Source organism: Oncorhynchus mykiss, chromosome Y (genome assembly GCF_013265735.2).
Source record: "Oncorhynchus mykiss isolate Arlee chromosome Y, USDA_OmykA_1.1, whole genome shotgun sequence".
Classification (NCBI taxonomy): Eukaryota; Metazoa; Chordata; class Actinopteri; order Salmoniformes; family Salmonidae; genus Oncorhynchus; species Oncorhynchus mykiss.
In genome coordinates, this window is record NC_048593.1 from 33,513,084 (window position 1) to 33,533,969 (window position 20,886).

General features: G+C 46.7%; 1 protein-coding gene across 4 annotated transcripts in view; it reads left to right on the plus strand.

Annotated features, from left to right (window-relative positions):
* nrg2a (neuregulin 2a) overlaps positions 1 to 20,886 on the plus strand; it is a 158,268-nt gene that overhangs the window by 76,595 nt on the left and 60,787 nt on the right. For 3 of the 4 annotated variants that reach the window (XM_021591457.2, XM_021591458.2, XM_021591459.2), the window contains exons 2-3: positions 484 to 646; positions 1,243 to 1,361. In XM_021591457.2, the coding sequence (XP_021447132.2) occupies positions 484 to 646; positions 1,243 to 1,361 (282 nt within the window). Of the gene's footprint in view, positions 1 to 483; positions 647 to 1,242; positions 1,362 to 15,149; positions 16,423 to 20,886 lie in introns of those variants that run through there. The other variant, XM_036968222.1, reaches the window with a different exon arrangement.

The following is a 20,886-nucleotide window of genomic DNA, read 5'->3' on the forward strand; positions in this document are numbered from 1 at the left end:
GTCTCTGGGAGAATCTCAGTTGCATACTCCTCACATTCTCTCTCCTCGCCTTCTCAAAACCCATTGGAAGAGAAGGACAGAGGGGAGGGACCTCTGGCTTTCTCATCCAATGGCTTTGAGAAGGAGAGAGGACACGAGGAGTATGCAATTGAGATTCTCCTTCTGTCTTTCTGGGTCTCTGTGTACCCCCCACTCTCTCCACATCTCCCTCTCTATTCCCCTCTCCCTCTCTCTCCCTCGCTCTCATTTAAATTCAAAGGGGCTTTATTGGCATGGCAAATGTGTTTACATTGCCAAAGCAAGTGAAATAAACAATAAACAAAACAACAATGACAAAAACCAACAAAGAGACTTAAACAAAAGAAAGACGAAAACAATCAGACATTAACAGTAAACATGATACACAAAAAGTTTTCCTCTTTCTCTCTGTCTCTTGTCTTTAAAAATGTCTAATATCACCTCTGTTTCTCTCTCTGTGTTTAGCTAATGCCCCAAAGTTGAAGCGGTTGAGGAACCTGATGGTGGAAGAGGGGAGCAGGCTCACGGTCAAGTGTGAGGCTACAGGAAACCCCAGCCCTACCTACAAATGGTTCAAAGATGGCAGTGAGCTCAAGAAAAGCAGAGAGGTCAAAATAAAGTCCAGCCAGTGAGTCCATCTACAATCCCTTGAAGCTCCTAATATGTTTAGCATGTGGTAGTATTAGCAAAACAGACAAATGTCAAAAGTCACTGCATGGCAGTAATTTCTCCTTCAGTAGTTTTCTCCTAATGCTTTTAGCAGCTGACCCAAAGGATGAAAAGCATTTTCGAAAGTGAAACGTCAACACAGAGACACATTATTTATGAGAGTATGCCAGGGATTTATGAGCAAATTCCTTCATTAGTGAAATAACAGAAAGTATACTTTGCAGCGTAGAAGTGTTTAGCGACTAAGTGGCCTTTTAAATGAAAGTTGGTTACTGGGTTGATGAATAGGACGGGCCCTAGATTCCTCCGTGTTCCATATTGCAAATCTTTAACTTTCTGTAAATTCTTACCTGCTGAAATGACAAACTGCATCGACTCTGACTAACTGGCTTCTATCCCGCTCTAATCTGGTTTGTATGGCGACTCCCCGTTTTTGTTGCAAGGCTACAGTAGGTTCTTCCATGCCTGTTGTGTTGTCGTCCTCTGTCTCCAGACACTTGTTGTGTTTCCATGTCATTTTGGTTCCCCTGAGTCAATTGTTTGTGTCTGCCACAGGAAGAATTCCAGGGTCCAGATCAGCAGAGCCAAGCTGGAGCATTCTGGGAATTACACGTGTGTGGCAGAGAACCTTCTGGGGAACTCCAACTCCACGAGCACTGTTCATGTCCAAAGCAGTGAGTACTGAGCCATGGCCTGTCTGTCAGAGAAGAGGGAATACTGGCATGATGCAGAGTGTATGGCTGGAGCATGTATGAGCAAAGAGATGGCGTGTTGGATATAGTCAAGATCACGGCCCGCCCGCCCATTAGGCAGGATTAGGTGGCCGCCAATTGCGACAGATTGACAAGGATGGCATTTTCTGTGCTAAACTGACCATTTCGCACCTGCAACAACACATAAAACCTCACCTAATTCTGCTCAAAAACAATGACAATTTCTCTCAACCAGTGGCAAATGGGTTTTTTAGGTGAGCTCTGTAATCTCTTGAATCTCTTCTCCTCATTCTTCCCAACAGCGGTGCAACTGTCTTCTCTGTCTTGTGGCAGAATGAGTGATTTGCTGCACAGAGGAAGTGTGTGTGCGTTTGTGTGTGTGTGTGTTTCGCTCTGGAGGGGAGGCAAGGCAGGCGTCGAGACAGGGCGTATCGGGGTGGTATGTCCACAGGCTGGGGGAGGGGTTCACCCAGATGATATCAATAAAGAAATGGCAGAAAATGTGGTGAAGGGAGATAAACTGACAGTATTTTGCTGTGTTTAGCCAACAGTTAGGTAGGAAGCTTGATATGAACGGAGTTGGCAAAAAAAACGTATATACCTGAATGAATGAATGAATGAATGAAGAATGAAGAATGCAGAATGAAGAATGAAGAATGCAGAATGAAGAATGAAGAATGCAGAATGAAGAATGCAGAATGAAGAATGCAGAATGCAGAATGAAGAATGAAGAATGCAGAATGAAGAATGCAGAATGAAGAATGAAGAATGAAGAATGCAGAATGAAGAATGAAGAATGAAGAAGGAAGAATGCAGAATGAAGAATGAAGAATGCAGAATGCAGAATGCAGAATGAAGAATGAAGAATGAGGAATGAGGAATGCGGAATGCGGAATGCGGAATGAAGAATGCAGAATGAAGAATGCAGAATGAAGATTGAAGAATTCAGAATTCAGAATTCAGAATGAAGAATGAAGAATGCAGAATGCAGAATGAAGAATGAAGAATGAAGAATGAAGAATGAAGAATGCAGGAATGAAGAATGAAGAAATGCAGAATGAAGAATGCAGAATGCAGAATGAAGAATGAAGAATGAAGAATGTAGATTGAAGAATGAAGAATGAAGAATGAAGAATGCAGAATGAAGAATGAAGAATGAAGAATGAAGAATGCAGAATGAAGAATGAAGAATGAAGAATGAAGAATGAAGAATGAAGAATGCAGAATGAAGAATGCAGAATGAAGAATGTAGAATGAAGAATGAAGAATGAAGAATGCAGGAATGAAGAATGAAGAATGAAGAATGAAAAATGAAAAATGAAAAATGAAGAATGAAGAATGCAGAATGAAGAATGAAGAATGAAGAATGAAGAATGAAGAATGTAGAATGCAGGAATGAAGAATGAAGAATGCAGAATGAAGAATGAAGAATGAAGAATGAAGAATGCAGAATGAAGAATGAAGAATGCAGAATGAAGAATGAAGAATGAAGAATGAAGAATGAAGAATGAAGAATGAAAAATGAAGAATGAAGAATGAAGAATGAAGAATGCAGAATGAAGAATGCAGAATGAAGAATGTAGAATGAAGAATGAAGAATGAAGAATGCAGAATGAAGAATGAAGAATGAAAAATTAAGAATGAAGAATGAAGAATGCAGAATGAAGAATGAAGAATGAAGAATGCCTTGTATTGAATGTGTGTGATAAGATATAGCCCTTCTGTAGTGTTCTGTTTTCCTGGGTTGTCTTTTCCTGGGTCGTCTTTTCCTGTCATAATAGGATTTATTTATATATTGCGTTGTTGTTGGTGTGAACAGAGGGAATATGATTGATTTGAGAAGCTGCCTGGGTTGCTATTCATCCTGAGGTCATGAGAGAAATGGCTACTCTGGTGAAAGGCTGCAGTGGTGTATGCCTGCCTGCTGCAGTGTGTTGCTATAGCAGTATGTAGCCGCAGTATTATCTGTGTATGTGTGCCTGCAAGAGAGAGAGAGAAAGAGTGAAGGAGGCAGCAAAAGCTAGAGAGTGAGAGAGTGACTGAGAGAAGGCAAGGTAGATGGAGGAAGGGAGTGAGTGAGGGAAAGGGGGAGCGAGAGAGAGAGAGTGTAAAGGGAGAGTGAGCAAGAGAGTAAAGGGAGAGACACAGTAAAGAGAGAGAGAGAGAGAGAGAGAGAGAGAGAGAGAGAGAGAGAGAGAGAGAGAGAGAGAGAGAGAGAGAGAGAGATATTAGGAGACCCAGCTGCTCTGCAGAGGAGACTGTTTCACACCCATTTTAGAACGCAGTCAGAGTTTGCAGGCTTTGTCCAGAGGCAGCCAGTAACACAGGGTTTCTCTCACCATTACCACAAGTAGCATTATGTCACATCTCTTCCTGAACCTACACCCTCACCGTGTCACCTCACTCCAGACACACACACACATTCATACAAGCTTTTTCAGAAGCTTGCCTACAGTAAATGCCTACAGTAATTGGGATTGTTAATAATGTTGGCCGTCACTCTGGTTTTGCTCTCCCATAAAGGTTGAACAAGGGTGAACACAGAGAGGGAGGCCGAAGTGTGTGTGTGTGTGTGTGTGTGTGTGTGTGTGTGTGTGTGAGAGTGTGAGAGTGTGTGACCATGAGCTCTAGGGCCTATGGGTAATGAAGACAAACAGCTCCTATCCACAGCACTATCATTTCTCTCCCCAGAGGGAACCAATAGTGGTGCCTCTGGATACTGATTGCTCTGTCGGAGGCAGGCCCTGAGAAACCAGCCCCAACACATGCTGTCCTCCCTCCCTCCACCACCCAGCCCCAGACTGCTCCCCTGTGCAAGCCTATGGCTCCTATCCCCGTCTAGGGTCAGCCGCTGGGGAGGGCCTTGAGCATGGGGGTCTGTCTGTGTATGTGCATGTGGTCCGAGGCTGTAAGGTCACAGGTCAAAAACAGGGAGAGGGCAGGCTGGACGTAGCCTGTGATCTGGTGGACGGGCCATTTCACAGTGAAGCAGACCCACTAAATATATTTTCACTTTGGTGCTGTTTTACAGGGCATTGATCACTCTGTTACAGTGAATGAAAGGTTGTAACCACAACCAGATGAATAATTAGCTGTGAGCTGTGCTGCTGGGAACTTATCTGATGTGGAGTATCACTCAGACTGTCTGAGCCTAACCAACTTGAACCACAGTCCTATGTTGATATCTGAGGTAACTGGAGCTCACTAAACACCATTATAAACTGGGTGATTCAAGCCCTGACTGCTGATTGGCTGACCGCTAACCACTTGAGCAATCTGGAATCTGGATTCCTGATTTAACAAGACATGAGAGATGGGAAATGGAGTTAGTGAGATTTACAGATGAGCAGTATTGTAAAACCCTGTAGTTATTGTGGGGCTACTCCATATTTCTTTACATAGGCCCTAGACCTAGACAATAAATGACCTGTATTCATACTAAATACTAAATTCATAAATAAAAGGCCTTTTCATACTAAATGAATTGATTAATTTCCTGTATTCATACTAAATTAATTGATTCATTTCCTGTATTCATACTAAATGAATTGATTAATTTCCTGTATTCATACTAAATTAATTGATTAATTTCCTGTATTCATTTTAAATGAATTGATTCATTTCCTGTATTCATACTAAATGAATTGATTAATTTCCTGTATTCATACTAAATTAATAAATAAATGGCCTTTATTCATACTCATTTTTGCAAGCTATTTGATTTGACCAATGTAACCATGCAACACCAAACTAGTGCCATTCATCCGATAGGAAGAGCCGAGAGGTGCAGAACATGTTTCACAAATCTGGTGTTGGAAAAAACAACTGTTGTGTTTTCTGTAAAAACTGCACGGGCAGTGAACTTGCTCTTCTCATGCATGTTTAAAATGAGGGGAAAGTGTGTTGTATGGTGGCACTGTGCCAACCGTGCAGTATGCCAATGATATTCAATTGCTGCTCTTCTGTGGAGATTTTTACCAACGTCACTGTTTTCACCAGGAAAAACAAACACACATTGTAAATGGACAAAGTGGCAATTATTGTTCTACTGCACACAGACGGCAGAGTGGGTGGCTGGGTTTATTGATTTACTTGGTCCATCACTATTTTGGTCTAGCGCAGTAGTGGTGAGTGGGTAAATTCACTGGGGAAACCAGCCATATTACAACCTATGTGTTGTGATAATTGTGTTGTTTGCTCTATAACCTGTTAGTTCATATGCCTTGTGACCGTGATATATAGGCCTAAAACTGGAGAGCAACCTCTCTCTGGTGAAGTCCACAAAGCATATTGCGGGCTCCTCACTGGTGCAGCGGTCTAAGGCACTACATCTCATGGCTAGAAGTGTCACCACAGACACCCTGGTTCAAATCCAGGCTGTTTCACAACCAGCCGTGATTGGGAGTCCCATAGGGCTGCTCACAATTGGCCCAGCGTCCTCCGGGTTTGGCCGGTGTAGGCCATCATTGCAAGTAAGAATTTGTTCTTAACTGACTTGGCTAGTTAAAAAAAGGTACAATTTAAATGTAACAAACAGTTACATGACCTACAGCAGGGTCTAGCAAGTTCATGTTTCAGACATTTTCAGACAACTAAACAACTATTGATTTAGAACCACGGAGAGTTAACACAAGTCACAAAGAAAGCAGGAGCTGCCTCCACTATTTTAACATTAACATTTCAACATCATCAAATCACCTATGCTTATTCTAATACAGTGACAACTGAAAGATACCGGAAACAATTTAGTCCAATCAACGTAACCTAAATATGATGTGGCTGTCCATGGTTCAGATGTGTGTGTGTGTGTGTGTGTGTGTGTGTGTGTGTGTGTGCGTGCGTACGCGTGTGTGCGTGTGCGTGTGCGTGTATGTGTGTGTGTGCATGCGTGCAAGTAGAAAAGCATGTTGACTCACCCAGTAGCAACCTTTGATTTGGTTGCCTGTTTTGCACGTTATTTTGACATTAATACATGTCACATATCAATTTGCAAACAATGTAAAAAGAAATTCACTCATGGGGACACTACGTCACCACAAAATCTACAGAGAGATGTAAAGTTCAAGCCCCTGTGGATGCTGCCATAGATTTACATTAGAAGTGCCCATCCTAGAAGGCTCAAGGTCAGTGGCCACATATAAAATTATGTGAAATCACGTTATATCTACCGTACCTTTGATTGGACTGATCATGTCAACATCATACTTTCAAAATCTTAGCTAGGAAGCTAGACAAATAGTCATCATCATGAATCACATCCACAATCTACTGGCAAATCCTTTTCAGTCCTTCAATCCTATGAAGAGAAATTATAGATAAAACGTATTGGTGCTTATTGGCCATTGGACATAAACATTACACAACAAGTTGGAAATCGCAAATTCAACAGTGAGTGGTTTGGAAGGAATCATTGGCTAACTGCAAGCGTTGCAAAGCAATCACTATTTTGATTTCCCTGCTACTCGGTGGAGAGGGTGTGTGGGCCAAGACTGTGTTTAAGGGTCTCTTTTCCAAGCTTAAAAGGATAAATATTCACACGTAACACCATGGACCAGAAAAGGTTAAATACGTTGGTCATGTGGTCAATCCAGCATGACTTCTGCCGCATTCAAAACAACTGGAAACTCGGAACTGGGAAATCTCAGACTTCAGTGAGTTCAAGACAACTGTGAAGTCGGGAACTCTGGCCTCTTTCTAGAGGCCTAGTGACCTGAAGATCACCGATGTCATGATTGGACCTTGTTTTTTCAGAGTTCACATCTTGAAAGCACCATAAATCCAGAGAATGACAGACTTTTATGACAAAGTCTCATGACAAAATTTGCCCACATGAAGGACCGCCGTACCACCTTCCTGTTCAAGTGAGCACAGCACAACGATGAGTTCAAAAATGTATTGTATGCTGCTGCATAAATTATGTAATACAGAATGCCAGGGAGATATATATACTGTAGCTAAGAAAGTAATACTAAGTGTATGTTGTGTAGTAAGCTGTTAGTAGCCCATATGCCTCACCCTAATAATTTGGTCCCCTTATAACTTAGCCTATGGTTCTGACTTGGTGCACAGGGACAATACTGTAAGAACGGCCCATGTTCTGAATTCTGTAGCTGTACATTTCAAAAGTGCTGAACAAATAGTTATATTGACTACGTATGTCTTAGCTCGCTCATTAATGTCTTAATCGAAATTACGGATTGCCTCTTATCCGCTCATCGTTCCCTTATGCCATAGTTTCTACATCTCAATTGTCAATAGAAACCACATTTGTTTAAGCAAGTCAGCCATATCAGCTATCTTGTTTTTTTAAAGACCTAAATGAGGCTGAATGAACTGTTTCACTTCCAGACAAGGCTCCGCTTGACCCCTACAGTACAAGTTTGTGTTTTACTTAGAACCTACTAGGTTTACGTGTTTTACTTAGAACCTACTAGGTTTATGTGTTTTACTTAGAACCCACTAGGTTTATGTGTTTTACTTAGAACCCACTAGGTTTATGTGTTTTACTTAGAACCCACTAGGTTTATGTGTTTTACTTAGAACCCACCAGGTTTACGTGTTTTACTTAGAACCCACTAGGTTTATGTGTTTTACTTAGAACCCACCAGGTTTACGTGTTTTACTTAGAACCCACTAGGTTTATGTGTTTTACTTAGAACCCACTAGGTTTATGTGTTTTACTTAGAACCCACTAGGTTTATGTGTTTTACTTAGAACCCACTAGGTTTATGTGTTTTACTTAGAACCCACTAGGTGTATGTGTTTTACTTAGAACCCACTAGGTTTATGTATTTTACCTAGAACCCACCAGGTTTATGTGTTTTACTTAGAACCCACCAGGTTTATGTATTTTACCTAGAACCCACTAGGTTTATGTGTTTTACTTAGAACCCACTAGGTTTATGTATTTTACCTAGAACCCACCAGGTTTATGTGTTTCACCTGGTGGTTGCTGCTGCAGGTTGCAGTGATCCACATGGCAGGGGAAGGAGAGAGAGAGTCCCCCTGTGTGTCTCCTGCAGGCTGCTGTGTTGTGATAAGCGTTTTGCAAGGCACCCGTGCGTTCGCAGGCTGAGGGTCGCATCCCTAGGGGGCGCTCTTCATAGCCCCACAGAGAGAATGAGAGAGTGTGTGAGTTCCCAGGAATGTGTCGATGGAAAACACAGCTGGGCTGCTGATTGGTCCAACCTCATCAGTCATGCTGGGGCCCACCAGCAGCAGTTTGCACACACACACACTCTAAGTAAATGTTGAAGCCAAACACACCTGTCCCTCTCATACAAAACTATATTTTTCTCCATGACTTCTCTATCAACATCTAGTGAGTAATATTCTCGCACATCTACAGCTGTGCTCTTGCAAAAAAACAGGTTTCCTTATTAGCTTTTCCCTTTCACTCTGTCTCGCTGTTATATTTTATCACTCTCTTTCTCTTCCTGCAATAAAGGTCCTGACATCTCTTTGTAATATAAGGAAACATAGTTTGTTTAAACTATATAAAGTCCTGACATCTCTTTGTAATATAAGGAAACGTAGTTTGTTTAAACTACATAAAGTCCTGACATCTCTTTGTAATATAAGGAAACATAGTGTATATAAAACCTCTTAATTATGGGTCTGCCCTTTCTTTTCAATTTTCGCCAAAAGTGACATACCCAAATCTGACTGCCTGTTGTAGCTCAGGACCTGAAGCAAGGATATGCATATTCTTGGTACCATTTGTGTAATGGTTTTCCTCCTCTTCTTCTGAAGAGGAGAGGCGAGAAGGATCGGAGGACCAATGCGCAGCGTGGTAAGTGTCCATGGTTGTTTATTAAACACATAAACTGAACACTCTATACAAAACAATAAACGTACCGTAAATAACAAAAACAGTCCCGTGTGGTGTAAAACAGAAAAACAACCTATACACACAAAACATAGAATGCCCACCCAACTCACGTCCTGACCAACTAAAACAAACAATTAACACAAGAACTAGGGTCAGAACGTGATAGTACCCCCCTCCCAAGGTGCGGACTCCGGCCGCAAAACCTGAACCTATAGGGGAGGGTCTGGGTGGGCATCTGTCCGCGGTGGCGGCTCTGGCGCTGGACGTGGACCACACTCCACGTGGACCCCACGGCGACCCTTGCCGCCGACCCTGACCTGGGAACACTAAACAACAGGCCCACCGGACTGAGGGACATCTCTGGACTTAAGGGGTAGCTCAGGACTGAGGGGTAGCTCAGGACTTATAGGTAGCTCTTGACTGAGGGGTAACTCAGGACTGAGGGGTAGCTCAGGACTGAGAGGTAATTCAGGACTGAGGGGTAGCTCAGGACTGATAGGTAGCTCATGACCGAGGGGTAGCTCAGGACTGAGGGGTAGCTCAGACCTGAGGGGTAGCTTAGGACTGAGAGGTAGCTCAGGACTGAGAGGTAGCTCAGGCTGGTTGATGGCTCTGGCAGCTTCTGGCTAACTGACGGCTCTGGCAGCTCCTGGCTGACTGGCGGCTCTGGCAGATCCTGGCTGACTGACGGTTCTGGCAGATCCTGGCTGAATGGCGGCTCTGGCAGATCCTGGCTGAATGGCGGCTCTGGCAGATCCTAGCTGACTGGCAGTTCCGGCGGCTCCTAGCTGACTGGCGGCTCCGGCGGCTCCAAGCTGACTGGCGGCTCTGGCGGCTCCACGCTGACTGGCGGCTCTGGCGGCTCCACGCTGACTGGTGGCTCTGGCGGCTCCACGCTGACTGGCGGCTCTGGCGGCTCCACGCTGACTGGCGGCTCTGGCGGCTCCATGCTGACTGGCGGCTCTGGCGGCTCATGACAGACGGGAGACTCTAACAGCTCTGGAAAGACGGAGACTCTAGCAGCTCTGGACAGACGGGAGACTCTAGCAGCTCTGGACAGACGGGAGACTCTAGCAGCTCTGGACAGATGGGAGACTCTAGTAGCTCTGGACAGACGGGAGACTCTAGCACCGGACAGGCGGGGACTCCGGCAGCACTGGACAGGAGGAAGGCTCTGGCAGCGCTGGACAGTGGGGCTCTGGCGCCTCTGGACTGAGGGGCTCTGGCGCCTCTGGACTGAGGGGCTCTGGCGCCTCTGGACTGAGGGACTCTGGCGCCTCTGGACTGAGGGGCGGAGGCTTGGCAGCGCTGGACACACGGGAGACTCTAGCAGCTCTGGACAGACGGGAGACTCTGATGGCGCTGGGCAGACGGGCAGCTCAGGCGGCGCTGGGCAGACGGGCAGCTCAGGCGGCGCTGGGCAGACTAGAGACTCCGGCAGCGCTGGAGAGGAGGAAGGCTCTGGCGCCTCTGGACTGAGGGGCTCTGGCGCCTTTGGACTGAGGGGCGGAAGCTCTGGCAGCGCCGGACAGGCGGGAGACTCTGGCAGCGCTGAAGAGGAGGAAGGCTCTGGCAACGCTGGACAGAGGGGCTCTGGCGCCTCTGGACTGAGGGGCTCTGGCGCCTCTGGACTGAGGGGCGGAAGCTCTGGCAGCGCCGGACAGGCGGGAGACTCTGGCAGCGCTGAAGAGCAGGAAGGCTCTGGCAACGCTGGACAGAGGAGCTCTGGCGCCTCTGGACTGAGGGGCTCTGGCGCCTCTGGACTGAGGGGCGGAAACTCTGGTATCGCCGGACAGGCGGGAGCACCTGTATTGATGGGACGGAGAGACAGCCTGGTGCGGGGTGCCGGCACTGGTGGTACTGGGCTGGGGACACGCACCTCAGGGCGAATGCCTTGCATACTACGCCAAATCAACAGCTCTCTCTCTTCACTCTCCTCCAATTATATTAACAACTCCTCGAGTGTCTCCTCATCTCCCATCCGTTCACTCTCCTCCAATCTGTCCAATAACTCCTCCACCCTCTCAGACTCAGCCCTCAGCTTCGCCGACAGCTCTGATTCCATCCATGGCTCCTTACGGTAAACAGGGGGAGTTGGCTCAGGTCTGACTCCTGACTCTGCCATACTCTCCCTGTGCCACCCCCCAAGACATTTTTGGGTCTGTCTCTTGGGTTTCCTACCGCGCCACCGTGCTCGTTTCGCCAACCTCATTCTCCTGTAACCCTCCTCACACTGCTTCAGCCAATCCCAGGCGGGCTCCGGCACTCTCCCTGGGTCGACCGTCCACCTGTCTACCTCTTCTCAAGTTGTATAGTCTAGATAATACTGCCTCTCCTGCTGCTGCTGCTGCTTCTTCTGCTGCTGTTGCCTCTCCTGCTGCTGCTTTTGCTGCTGATGCCGCTTCCTCTGCTGCTTCTGTTGCTTCTCCTGCTGCTGCTTTTACTGCTCCTGCTGCTGCTCCTGCTGCTGCTGCTGCTGCCACTGTCTGTTACCACGCCGCTTGGTCCTTGGTTGGTGGGTGATTCTGTAATGGTTTTCCTCCTCTTCGTCCGAAGAGGAGAGGCGAGAGGGATCGGAGGACCAATGCGCAGCGTGGTAAGTGTCCATGGTTGTTTATTAAACACATAAACTGAACACTCTATACAAAACAATAAACGTACCGTGAATAACGAAAACCGAAAACAGTCCCGTGCGGTGTAAAACACAGACACGGAAACAGAAAAACAACCTAGACACACAAAACATAGAATGCCCACCTAACTCACATCCTGACCAACTAAAAAAAACAATTAACACAATAACTAGGGTCAGAACGTGACAATTTGAAAGGAAACACTTTGATGTTTGTGGAAATGTGAAAGGAATGTAGGAGAATATAACACAATAGATCTGGTAAAAGAAAATACAAATAAAAAAACAACTGTTCTTTTGTATTTTTTTCTTTGAAATGCAAGAGAAAGGCCATAATGTATTACTCCAGCCCAGGTGCAATTTGGATTTTGGCCACTAGATGGCAGCTATGTATGTGCAAAGATTTACTGATCAATGAACCATTGCATTTCTGTTCAAAATTTGGTATCAAGACTGCCCAAATGTTCCTCATTTGTTGATTAAAAACTATTCATGTTAAAAATTGTGCACTCTCCTTAAACCACATAAAGTCCTGACATCTCTTTGTAATATAAAGAAACATAGTTTGTTTAAACTACATAAAGTCTTGACATCTATTTGTAATATAAGGAAACCTAGTTTTTTAAAACTACATAAATCCCCCTTTCTTTGTCTTGGTTGTAAAAAACAGACACCTCTGACAACGTGACAACACAAATTACCAGATTAACTGATCTCAAATGACACTCAAAATCTTTCTGGGATGTTAGCTGCAGCCGTGAATGAATGTGAAGTACCTGTAAGTCAATCGATAGGCATTGATTGGTGTGGGCGAGTGGCAGTGGCCATGTCAGAGTAGAGCAGGCCCTCACTCAGGGAGATTCATGCCTAGCTCTCTGTATTTACAGTCCACTGGAGAACACCCTGACAGGGACCCTCAGTCACCACAAATAGACCCACTTCACTTAAACACAACCTAACAGAAAGACAAGCACCAGGCTGCTTTGTTGTTTTAGCCACTGGTTTGGTGGTTTTAGGGTGTGTGTGCATGTGTGCACTGACAACTGGCAGGTGTTTTCACTGACATTTTCAACATGTCCCTGATTGAGTCTGTAATAGCAACATGTTTCAAGCAGACCTCCATAGTCCCTGTGCCCAAGAACAGTAAAGCAACCTGCCTAAATGACTACAGACCCGTAGCTCTCACGTCTGTAGTCACGAAGTGTTTTGAAAGGTTGGTAATGGCTCGCATCAACACCATTATCCCAGAAACCCTAGACCCTCTCCAATTTGCGTACCGCCCAAAGAGATCCACAAATTATGCAATCTCTATTGCACTCCACACTGCCCTTTCCAACCTGGACAAAATGAACACTTATGTGAGAATGCTATTCATTGACTACAGCTCAGCATTCAACACCATAGTACCCTCAAAGCTCATCTCTAAGCTAAGGATCCTGGGACTAAACACCTCCCTCTGCAACTGGATCCTGGACTTCCTGACGGGCCGCCCCCAGTTGGTGAGGGTAGGTAACAACACATCTGCCACGCTGATCCGCAACACTGGAGCTCCACAGGGGTGCATGCTCAGTCCCCTCCTGTACTCCCTGTTCACCCACGACTGCATGGCCAGGCACGACTCCAACACCATCATTAAGTTTGCAGACGACACAACAGTGGTAGGCCAGATCACCGACAACGACGAGACAGCCTATAGGGAGGAGGTCAGAGACCTGGCCGGGTGGTGCCAAAATAACAACCTATCCCTCAACATAACCAAGACTAAGGAGATGATTGTGGACTACAGGAAAAGGAGGACTGAGCACGCCCCCATTCTCATCGACGGCGCTGTAGTGGAGCAGGTTGAGAGCTTCAAGTTCCTTGGTGTCAACAACAAACTAGAATGGTCCAAACACACCAAGACAGTCGTGAAGAGGGCATGACAAAGCCTATTCCCCCTCAGGAAAATAAAAAGATTTGGCATGGGTCCTGAAATCCTCAAAAGGTTCTACAACTGCACCATCGAGAGCATCCTGACTGGTTACATCACTGACTGGTATGGCAACTGCTCGGCCTCTGACCGCAAGACACTACAGAGGGTAGTGTGTACAGCCCAGTACATCACTGGGGCTAAGCTGCCTGTTATCCAGGACCTCTACACCAGGCGGTGTCAGAGGAAGGCCCTAAAAATGGTCAAAGACCCCAGCCACCCCAGTCATAGACGGTTCTCTCTACTACCGCATGGCAAGGGGTACCGGAGTGCCAAGTCTAGGACAAAAATGTTTCTCAACAGTTTTTACCCCCAAGCTATAAGACTCCTGAATAGGTAATCAAATGGCTACACGGACTACTGGCATTGTGTGCCCACCCCCGACCCTCCCAACCCCTCTTTTTACGCTGCTGCTACTCTCTGTTTATCATATATGCATGGTCACTTTAACTATACATTCATGTAAATACTACCTCAATTGGACCAACCAACCAGTGCTCCCGCACATTGGCTAACTGGGCTATCTGCATTGTGACCCACCACCCGCCAACCCCTCTTTTACGTTACTGCTATTCTCTGTTCATCACATATGCATAGACACTTTAACCATATCTACATGTACATACTACCTCAATCAGCCTGACGAACCAGTGTCTGTATGTAGCCTCGCTACTTTTATAGTCTCGCTACTGTATATAGCCTGTCTTTTACTGTTGTTTTATTTCTTTACCTACCTGTTGTTCACCTAAAACCTTTTTTGTACTATTGGTTAGAGCCTGTAAGTAAGCATTTCACTGTAAGGTCTACCTACACCTGTTGGCGCACGTGACAAATACATTTTGATTTGATTTTGATTCCCACTGAGTTGGTCATTCAGAGGCCTGTGCACCCTCTGACCTCTTGCTGCTCTGTGATCAGGCCCAGTGTGTCTGAACAGATGTTTGTTGCGCTATGGCTCGTGAAGGTGTCTGGTCAGATGAGGAACACATATATTTACCATTCCACTGCTTAATGCACAGGATTGTAGCCTTTTGTAGTTTGCCTGCCACAGCTGTTCTCCTACCCCCACCTCTGTTTCCCCATCCCTTTGCCTCCTGTTAATCGTGGTCTCACCCCAGTCTGCTGGTGCGGGGTGGGGGATTTCTTCCTGGGTCCTGTTTTCTATATCAGCAGAGAGAGGAGAAGTCCTGAGGGGAGCTACTCTACGTTACGCTGTTGGTCAGTGGACGCACAGGGGGTTGAGCTGCTTAGGACTAGAGCTGAAGTTGGGACTTGAGCTGAAGTTGGAACTAGAGCTGAAGTTAAGACAAGAGCTGAAGTTAGGACTAGAGCTGAAGTTAGGACATGAGCTGAAGTTAAGACTATAGTTGGGTCTGGCGCCCAGGTTAGGAGGACTGGTGCTGGGGCTGGAGCCCGGGTTAGGAGGACTGGTGCTTGGGCTAGAGCCTGGGTTAGAAGGACTGGTGCTGGGGCTGGAGCCCGGGTTAGGAGGACTGGTGCTGGAGCTTGGGTTAGGAGGACAGGTGCTGGAGCTTGGGTTAGGAGGGCTGGTGCTGGACCTTGAGTTAGGAGGACTAGTGCTGGTGCTGCTGGAGTTGGGGATCTGGTTGGGGCTGGAATTGGGACTGGGTTGGCGTAGGAGCTGGAGATATTGCGGTGCTCCTGGGCTGGGTCAACTTACTTTGGCCTGTCTGTGCTCAGTGACCCCTCCACTGTTAGTTTGTCCTCTGGCAGTGGACTGAGCCACCACCATCTGCCACCCGCAGCAGTGCTCTGATGCCCAATTTCACAGCCGCCAGAGTGTGTGGGCGGTGCGCGTGCTTGGGAGGGAAGGGGGAGTTGAGGAATGGGCGAAGTGTGATCCAGAGCCGACACGCTTTCTTCCGCAGGACACACACACGGACATGCTGGGAGCAGGAGAGGCAAGCACTAAGGGGATACTTTCTCATGGGGGACTCTAAGGGGATCTAACATAGAGCTAGAGCTGCCGTAGAGACATTGTGAATCTGGTGCAAAGCCTACACCACCACTGTTACCAGCTGAGAGGGAAGGAAGAGTTAATTGGACAGGCAGTGGATGGACCTGGATGTCTGTGTGCATCCATTCCCTGTGCTGAGGTCTGAGGAGGGGACCGAGGGCGGCACCAGACTGGGTTGCCCTACGTTGCGTGGCCCTCCCCGGCGTGGCTGCAGATGGGGCTTTGGGGCCGTGAGGGGCCTCCTCTTGCTCCTCCCCACACTCCTCTTGCTCATCCTGGGCCTGGGTGCCTGTCTCCTGCTGCTGCGCTGGGCGCTAGCTCAGGGCTCCACATCCACACGCTCTAAGTCCCCCGGTCAGCTGGATCTGAGGGGGGGAGAGGAAGAGGAGAGTTATCCACTGACATACACTACAGCTACACCAAACAGAGCAGGAACCGCCAACGGGGCCACCGGGGTCTTTGAAAGTAGGGCACTCCAGAGAACATCCCTCTCTGCTGCGGGCTCTTTGCTCCAGCCAACACCTGGCCTGATTGTACCCACTCTGCTGCCCACTCAACCTGCACTGCTGCCGGCCAGCGCCAGCACACCACCCCTCCTCCTCCTTCTCCTCAGTAAGTGTGCTTTGTTTGTTTACATGAGCGGCAGTTGTGCAATCGCATGCTGTGGCGCTCATTGATTTCCCCCCAATGCTGAGATGAATTAGGCAGGCAAGACTAAGCATATCATCGATGTGATTGATGAAGGTTAATATATAATAGAAGACATGATGAGGGGAAATTAGGATAAAGTTCAGAGCAAGCTCCATTTTGTGCTTTTCACATGCTATCTTTCTCTCTCTCCGGTTTGATGGTCCTTGAAATATGGTCACTGTCCTCTTGAAACAGGCTTTCAGTGCATGATAATGATAATAGTGACATTTTGTTTATGTTTCTCAAATTCTTGGGAGAGATCATGTTGTGTTCTGGCCCTTGGCCTAAAGAGTGATTCCTGTTGGTGGTGAAGCTGCTGCAGTCTCATGCTCCTTTTGAACTCTTTGCAACTTTGAAATGTTCGAAGACACACAGGATCGATACTGCTTCTGCGTGTGTGTGTGTGTGTGTGTGTGTGTGTGTGTGTGTGTGTGTGTGTGTGTGTGTGTGTGTGTGTGTGTCTGTGTGTGTGTGTGTGTGTGTGTGTGTGTGTGGAAGGTACTATGCTTGTTTGTATTCACAGTGTTTGTGTAAGGGATGTTAGATGTATCAGTTCTGCTGTTTTTTTGCAGAGCCTGGTCATTTTGAGCTTTGTAGATCATCATGTATTTCAACACTGTTATAACTACTGCCTTGAGACAAAGAATTTATAGCTCATCTCCTGTCCCTCACCCTTCCCCATTATACGCATGCATGCACGCACGCACGCACGCACGCACACACACACACACACACACACACACACACACACACACACACACATCAAGCCTCTGACTTGAAGCACCCGACTGGCAGCCAGTCATATTATCATTGAAATGTGAACCTGGGTGCCCTGTGGCGTTAGAAAACTATTTCTACACAAATGATTTAGTGAACTACTATTGTTGTTGTCAGCAGCTATCATATGTTCCCATGCACTAGGCTTAGGCTGGGTTTCTGTACAGCACTTTGAGATATCAGCTGATGCAAGAAGGGCTATAAAAATAAAAATATATAATAAATATATAAAAATACATTTGATTTGATTTGAGGACGTATCTTCCTTTATTAAATGTACCATTGCACAGTGAGGTCTGAAATGGAGAGACTGTTAGAATCCTTTTGAGGAAAAGAACAGGGATGTTACACATAATGGAAAACACACAGATGCAGCAAGAATGCATGCAGTACAAATTGACCTCTAGAAAAGCGATAAGATATCCCGGTCCCAGCTGTAACAAGAGACATCTCAGAAATTCCCAGCCAAGACTGAGGAGGGGGCTGTGGGGGAGGGGGTCCGTGAAGGGCTTTCTACTCCAATGCTGGTATAGAGAGTTTAGCATTGAACTAAGTCAGGGTTTTTTGAAAATGCCACCCTCTTTGTCAGTTGATGCCTGGGGCTTGTACTTTTGGACCTTTTCTCTGCCCAACCAGGTTCTTTCCCATGGTCTGGACTTGGTTTCTTCCAGTTAAGAAATACAGTGACTTCAGAAAGTATTCACACCCTTTGACTTTTTCCAAATGTTGTTGTGTTACAGCCTGAATTTAAAATGGATGCAATTGAGATTATTTTGTCACTGGTCGACAAACAATACCTCATAATGTAAAAGTGGAATTATATATATTTTTAATGTATTTAACAAAATAATAAAAAATGTAAAGCTGACATGTCTTCTAGTCAATAAGTATTCAACCCCATTGTAATGGCAAGCTTAAATCAGTTAAGGAGTAAAAATATGCTTAACAAGTCAAATAATAAGTTGCATGTACTCACTCTGTGTGCAATAATAGTGTTTAACATGATTTATTAATCACTACCGCCTATCTGTACCCCACACATACAGATAATTGTATGGTCCCTCAGTCGAGCAGTGAATTTCAAACACAGATTCAACCACAAAGACCAGGTAGATTTTCCAAAGCCTCACAAAGATGAGCACCTATTGGTAAATGGGTAAAATAAGGGAAGCAGACATTGAATATCCCTTTGAGCATGGTGAAGTTATTAAGTAATTACACTTTTGATGTTGCATCAATAAACCCAGTCACTACAAAGATACAGGTGTCCTTTCTAACTCAGTAGCCAGAGAGGAAGGAAACCACTCAGGGATTTCACCATGAGGCCAATGGTGATTTTAAAACAGTTACAGAGTAATGGCTGTGATAGGAGACAACTGAGGATGGATGTCATGTATTGTCATGTTGTGTCTTTCTGTCCTTTCCTTTCACCCTGTCTCCCTCTGCTGGTCGTATTAGGTTACCTTTTCTCCCCCGCTTTCCCCCAGCTGTTCCTTGTCTCCTCCTAACTACCCATTCACCCCTTTTCCCACCTGTTCCCTTTTTCCCTCTGATTAGGTCCCTATATCTCTCTCTGTTTCTGCTCCTGTCTTTGTCGGATTCTTGTTTGTTGTGTTTCATGCCTGAGCCAGACTATCGTCATGTTTGCTGTAACCTTGTCCTGTCCTGTCGGAATCTGCCGGTCTATCTGAGCCTACCACAGTTTGGTTATTAAAGAAGCTCTGTTTAAGTTAGTTCGCTTTTGGGTCCTCATTCACTCACCGTAACAGAAGAATCCGACCAAGAATGGACCCAGCGACTTCGGATCTTCTCCACTCAGCCGTCGAGATCCAGGGAGCGATGCTAGGCAGACACGAGCAGGAATTGTCTGCTGCTCGACATGCCGTTGAGACCCTGGCCACCCAAGTCTCCAACCTCACAGAACAGGTTCACCATCTCCGCCTCGATCCACCGGCCACTTCCAGGGCTTTCGAATCTCCGGAGCCCAGAATCAATAACCCGCCGTGTTACTCTGGGGAGCCCACTGAATGCCGCTCGTTCCTCACCCAGTGTGATATTGTGTTTTCTCTCCAGCCCAACACTTACTCCAGGAGCACTGCTCGTGTCGCCTACGTCATATCTCTCCTTATTGGACGGGCTCGTGAGTGGGGCACGGCAATCTGGGAGGCAAGGGCTGAGTGTACTAACCAGTATCAGGACTTTAAGGAGGAGATGATACGGGTTTTTGATCGATCTGTTTTTGGGGAGGAGGCTTCCAGGGCCCTGTCTTCCCTATGTCAAGGTAATCGATCCATAACAGACTACTCTATTGAGTTTCGCACTCTTGCTGCCTCCAGTGGCTGGAACGAGCCGGCTTTGCAAAGGATGAGATTCTCTCCCGGGAGGTCCCTTCCAGCGTGGATTCCCTGATTGAACTCGCTATTCGCATTGAGCGACGGGTTGATCTTCGTCACCGAGCTCGTGGAAAGGAGCTCGCGTTCTCCGTTGCCCCCCTCTCCGCATCACTACCATCTTCCTCTGCCGGCTCGGGAGCTGAGCCTATGCAGCTGGGAGGTATCCGCATCTCGACTAAGGAGAGGGAACGGAGAATCACCAACCGCCTCTGTCTCTATTGCGGTTCTGCTGGTCATTTTGTCACTTCATGTCCAGTAAAAGCCAGAGCTCATCAGTAAGCGGAGGGCTACTGGTGAGCGCTACTACTCCTGTCTCTCCTTCAAGATCCTGCACTACCTTGTCGGTCCATCTACGCTGGACCGGTTCGTCAGCTTCCTGCAGTGCCTTAATAGACTCTGGGGCGGAGGGCTGTTTTATGGACGAGACCTGGGCTCGGGAACATGACATTCCTCTCAGACAGTTAAGGGAGTCCACGGCCTTGTTCGCCCTGGATGGTAGTCCTCTCCCCAGGATTCAGCGTGAGACGCTACCTTTAACCCTCACTGTTTCTGGTAATCATAGCGAAACCATTTCTTTTTTAATTTTTCGTTCACCTTTTACACCTGTTGTTTTGGGCCATCCCTGGCTAGTTTGTCATAATCCTTCCATTAATTGGTCTAGTAATTCTATCCTCTCCTGGAACGTCTCTTGTCATGTGAAATGTTTAATGTCTGCTATCCCTCCTGTTTCCTCTGTCTCTTCTTCACAGGAGGAGCCTGGTGATTTGACAGGGGTGCCGGAGGAATATCACGATCTGCGCACGGTGTTCAGTCGGTCCAGGGCCACCTCTCTTCCTCCACACCGGTCGTATGATTGTAGTATTGATCTCCTTCCGGGAACCACTCCCCCCCGGGGTAGACTATACTCTCTGTCGGCTCCCGAACGTAAGGCTCTCGAGGATTATTTGTCTGTAGCTCTTGACGCCGGTACCATAGTCCCCTCCTCCTCTCCCGCCGGAGCGGGGTTTTTTTTTGTCAAGAAGAAGGACGGGTCTCTGCGCCCCTGCATAGATTATCGAGGGCTGAATGACATAACAGTTAAGAATCGTTATCCGCTTCCTCTTATGTCTTCAGCCTTCGAGATCCTGCAGGGAGCCAGGTTTTTCACTAAGTTGGACCTTCGTAACGCTTACCATCTCGTGCGCATCAGGGAGGGGGACGAGTGGAAGACGGCGTT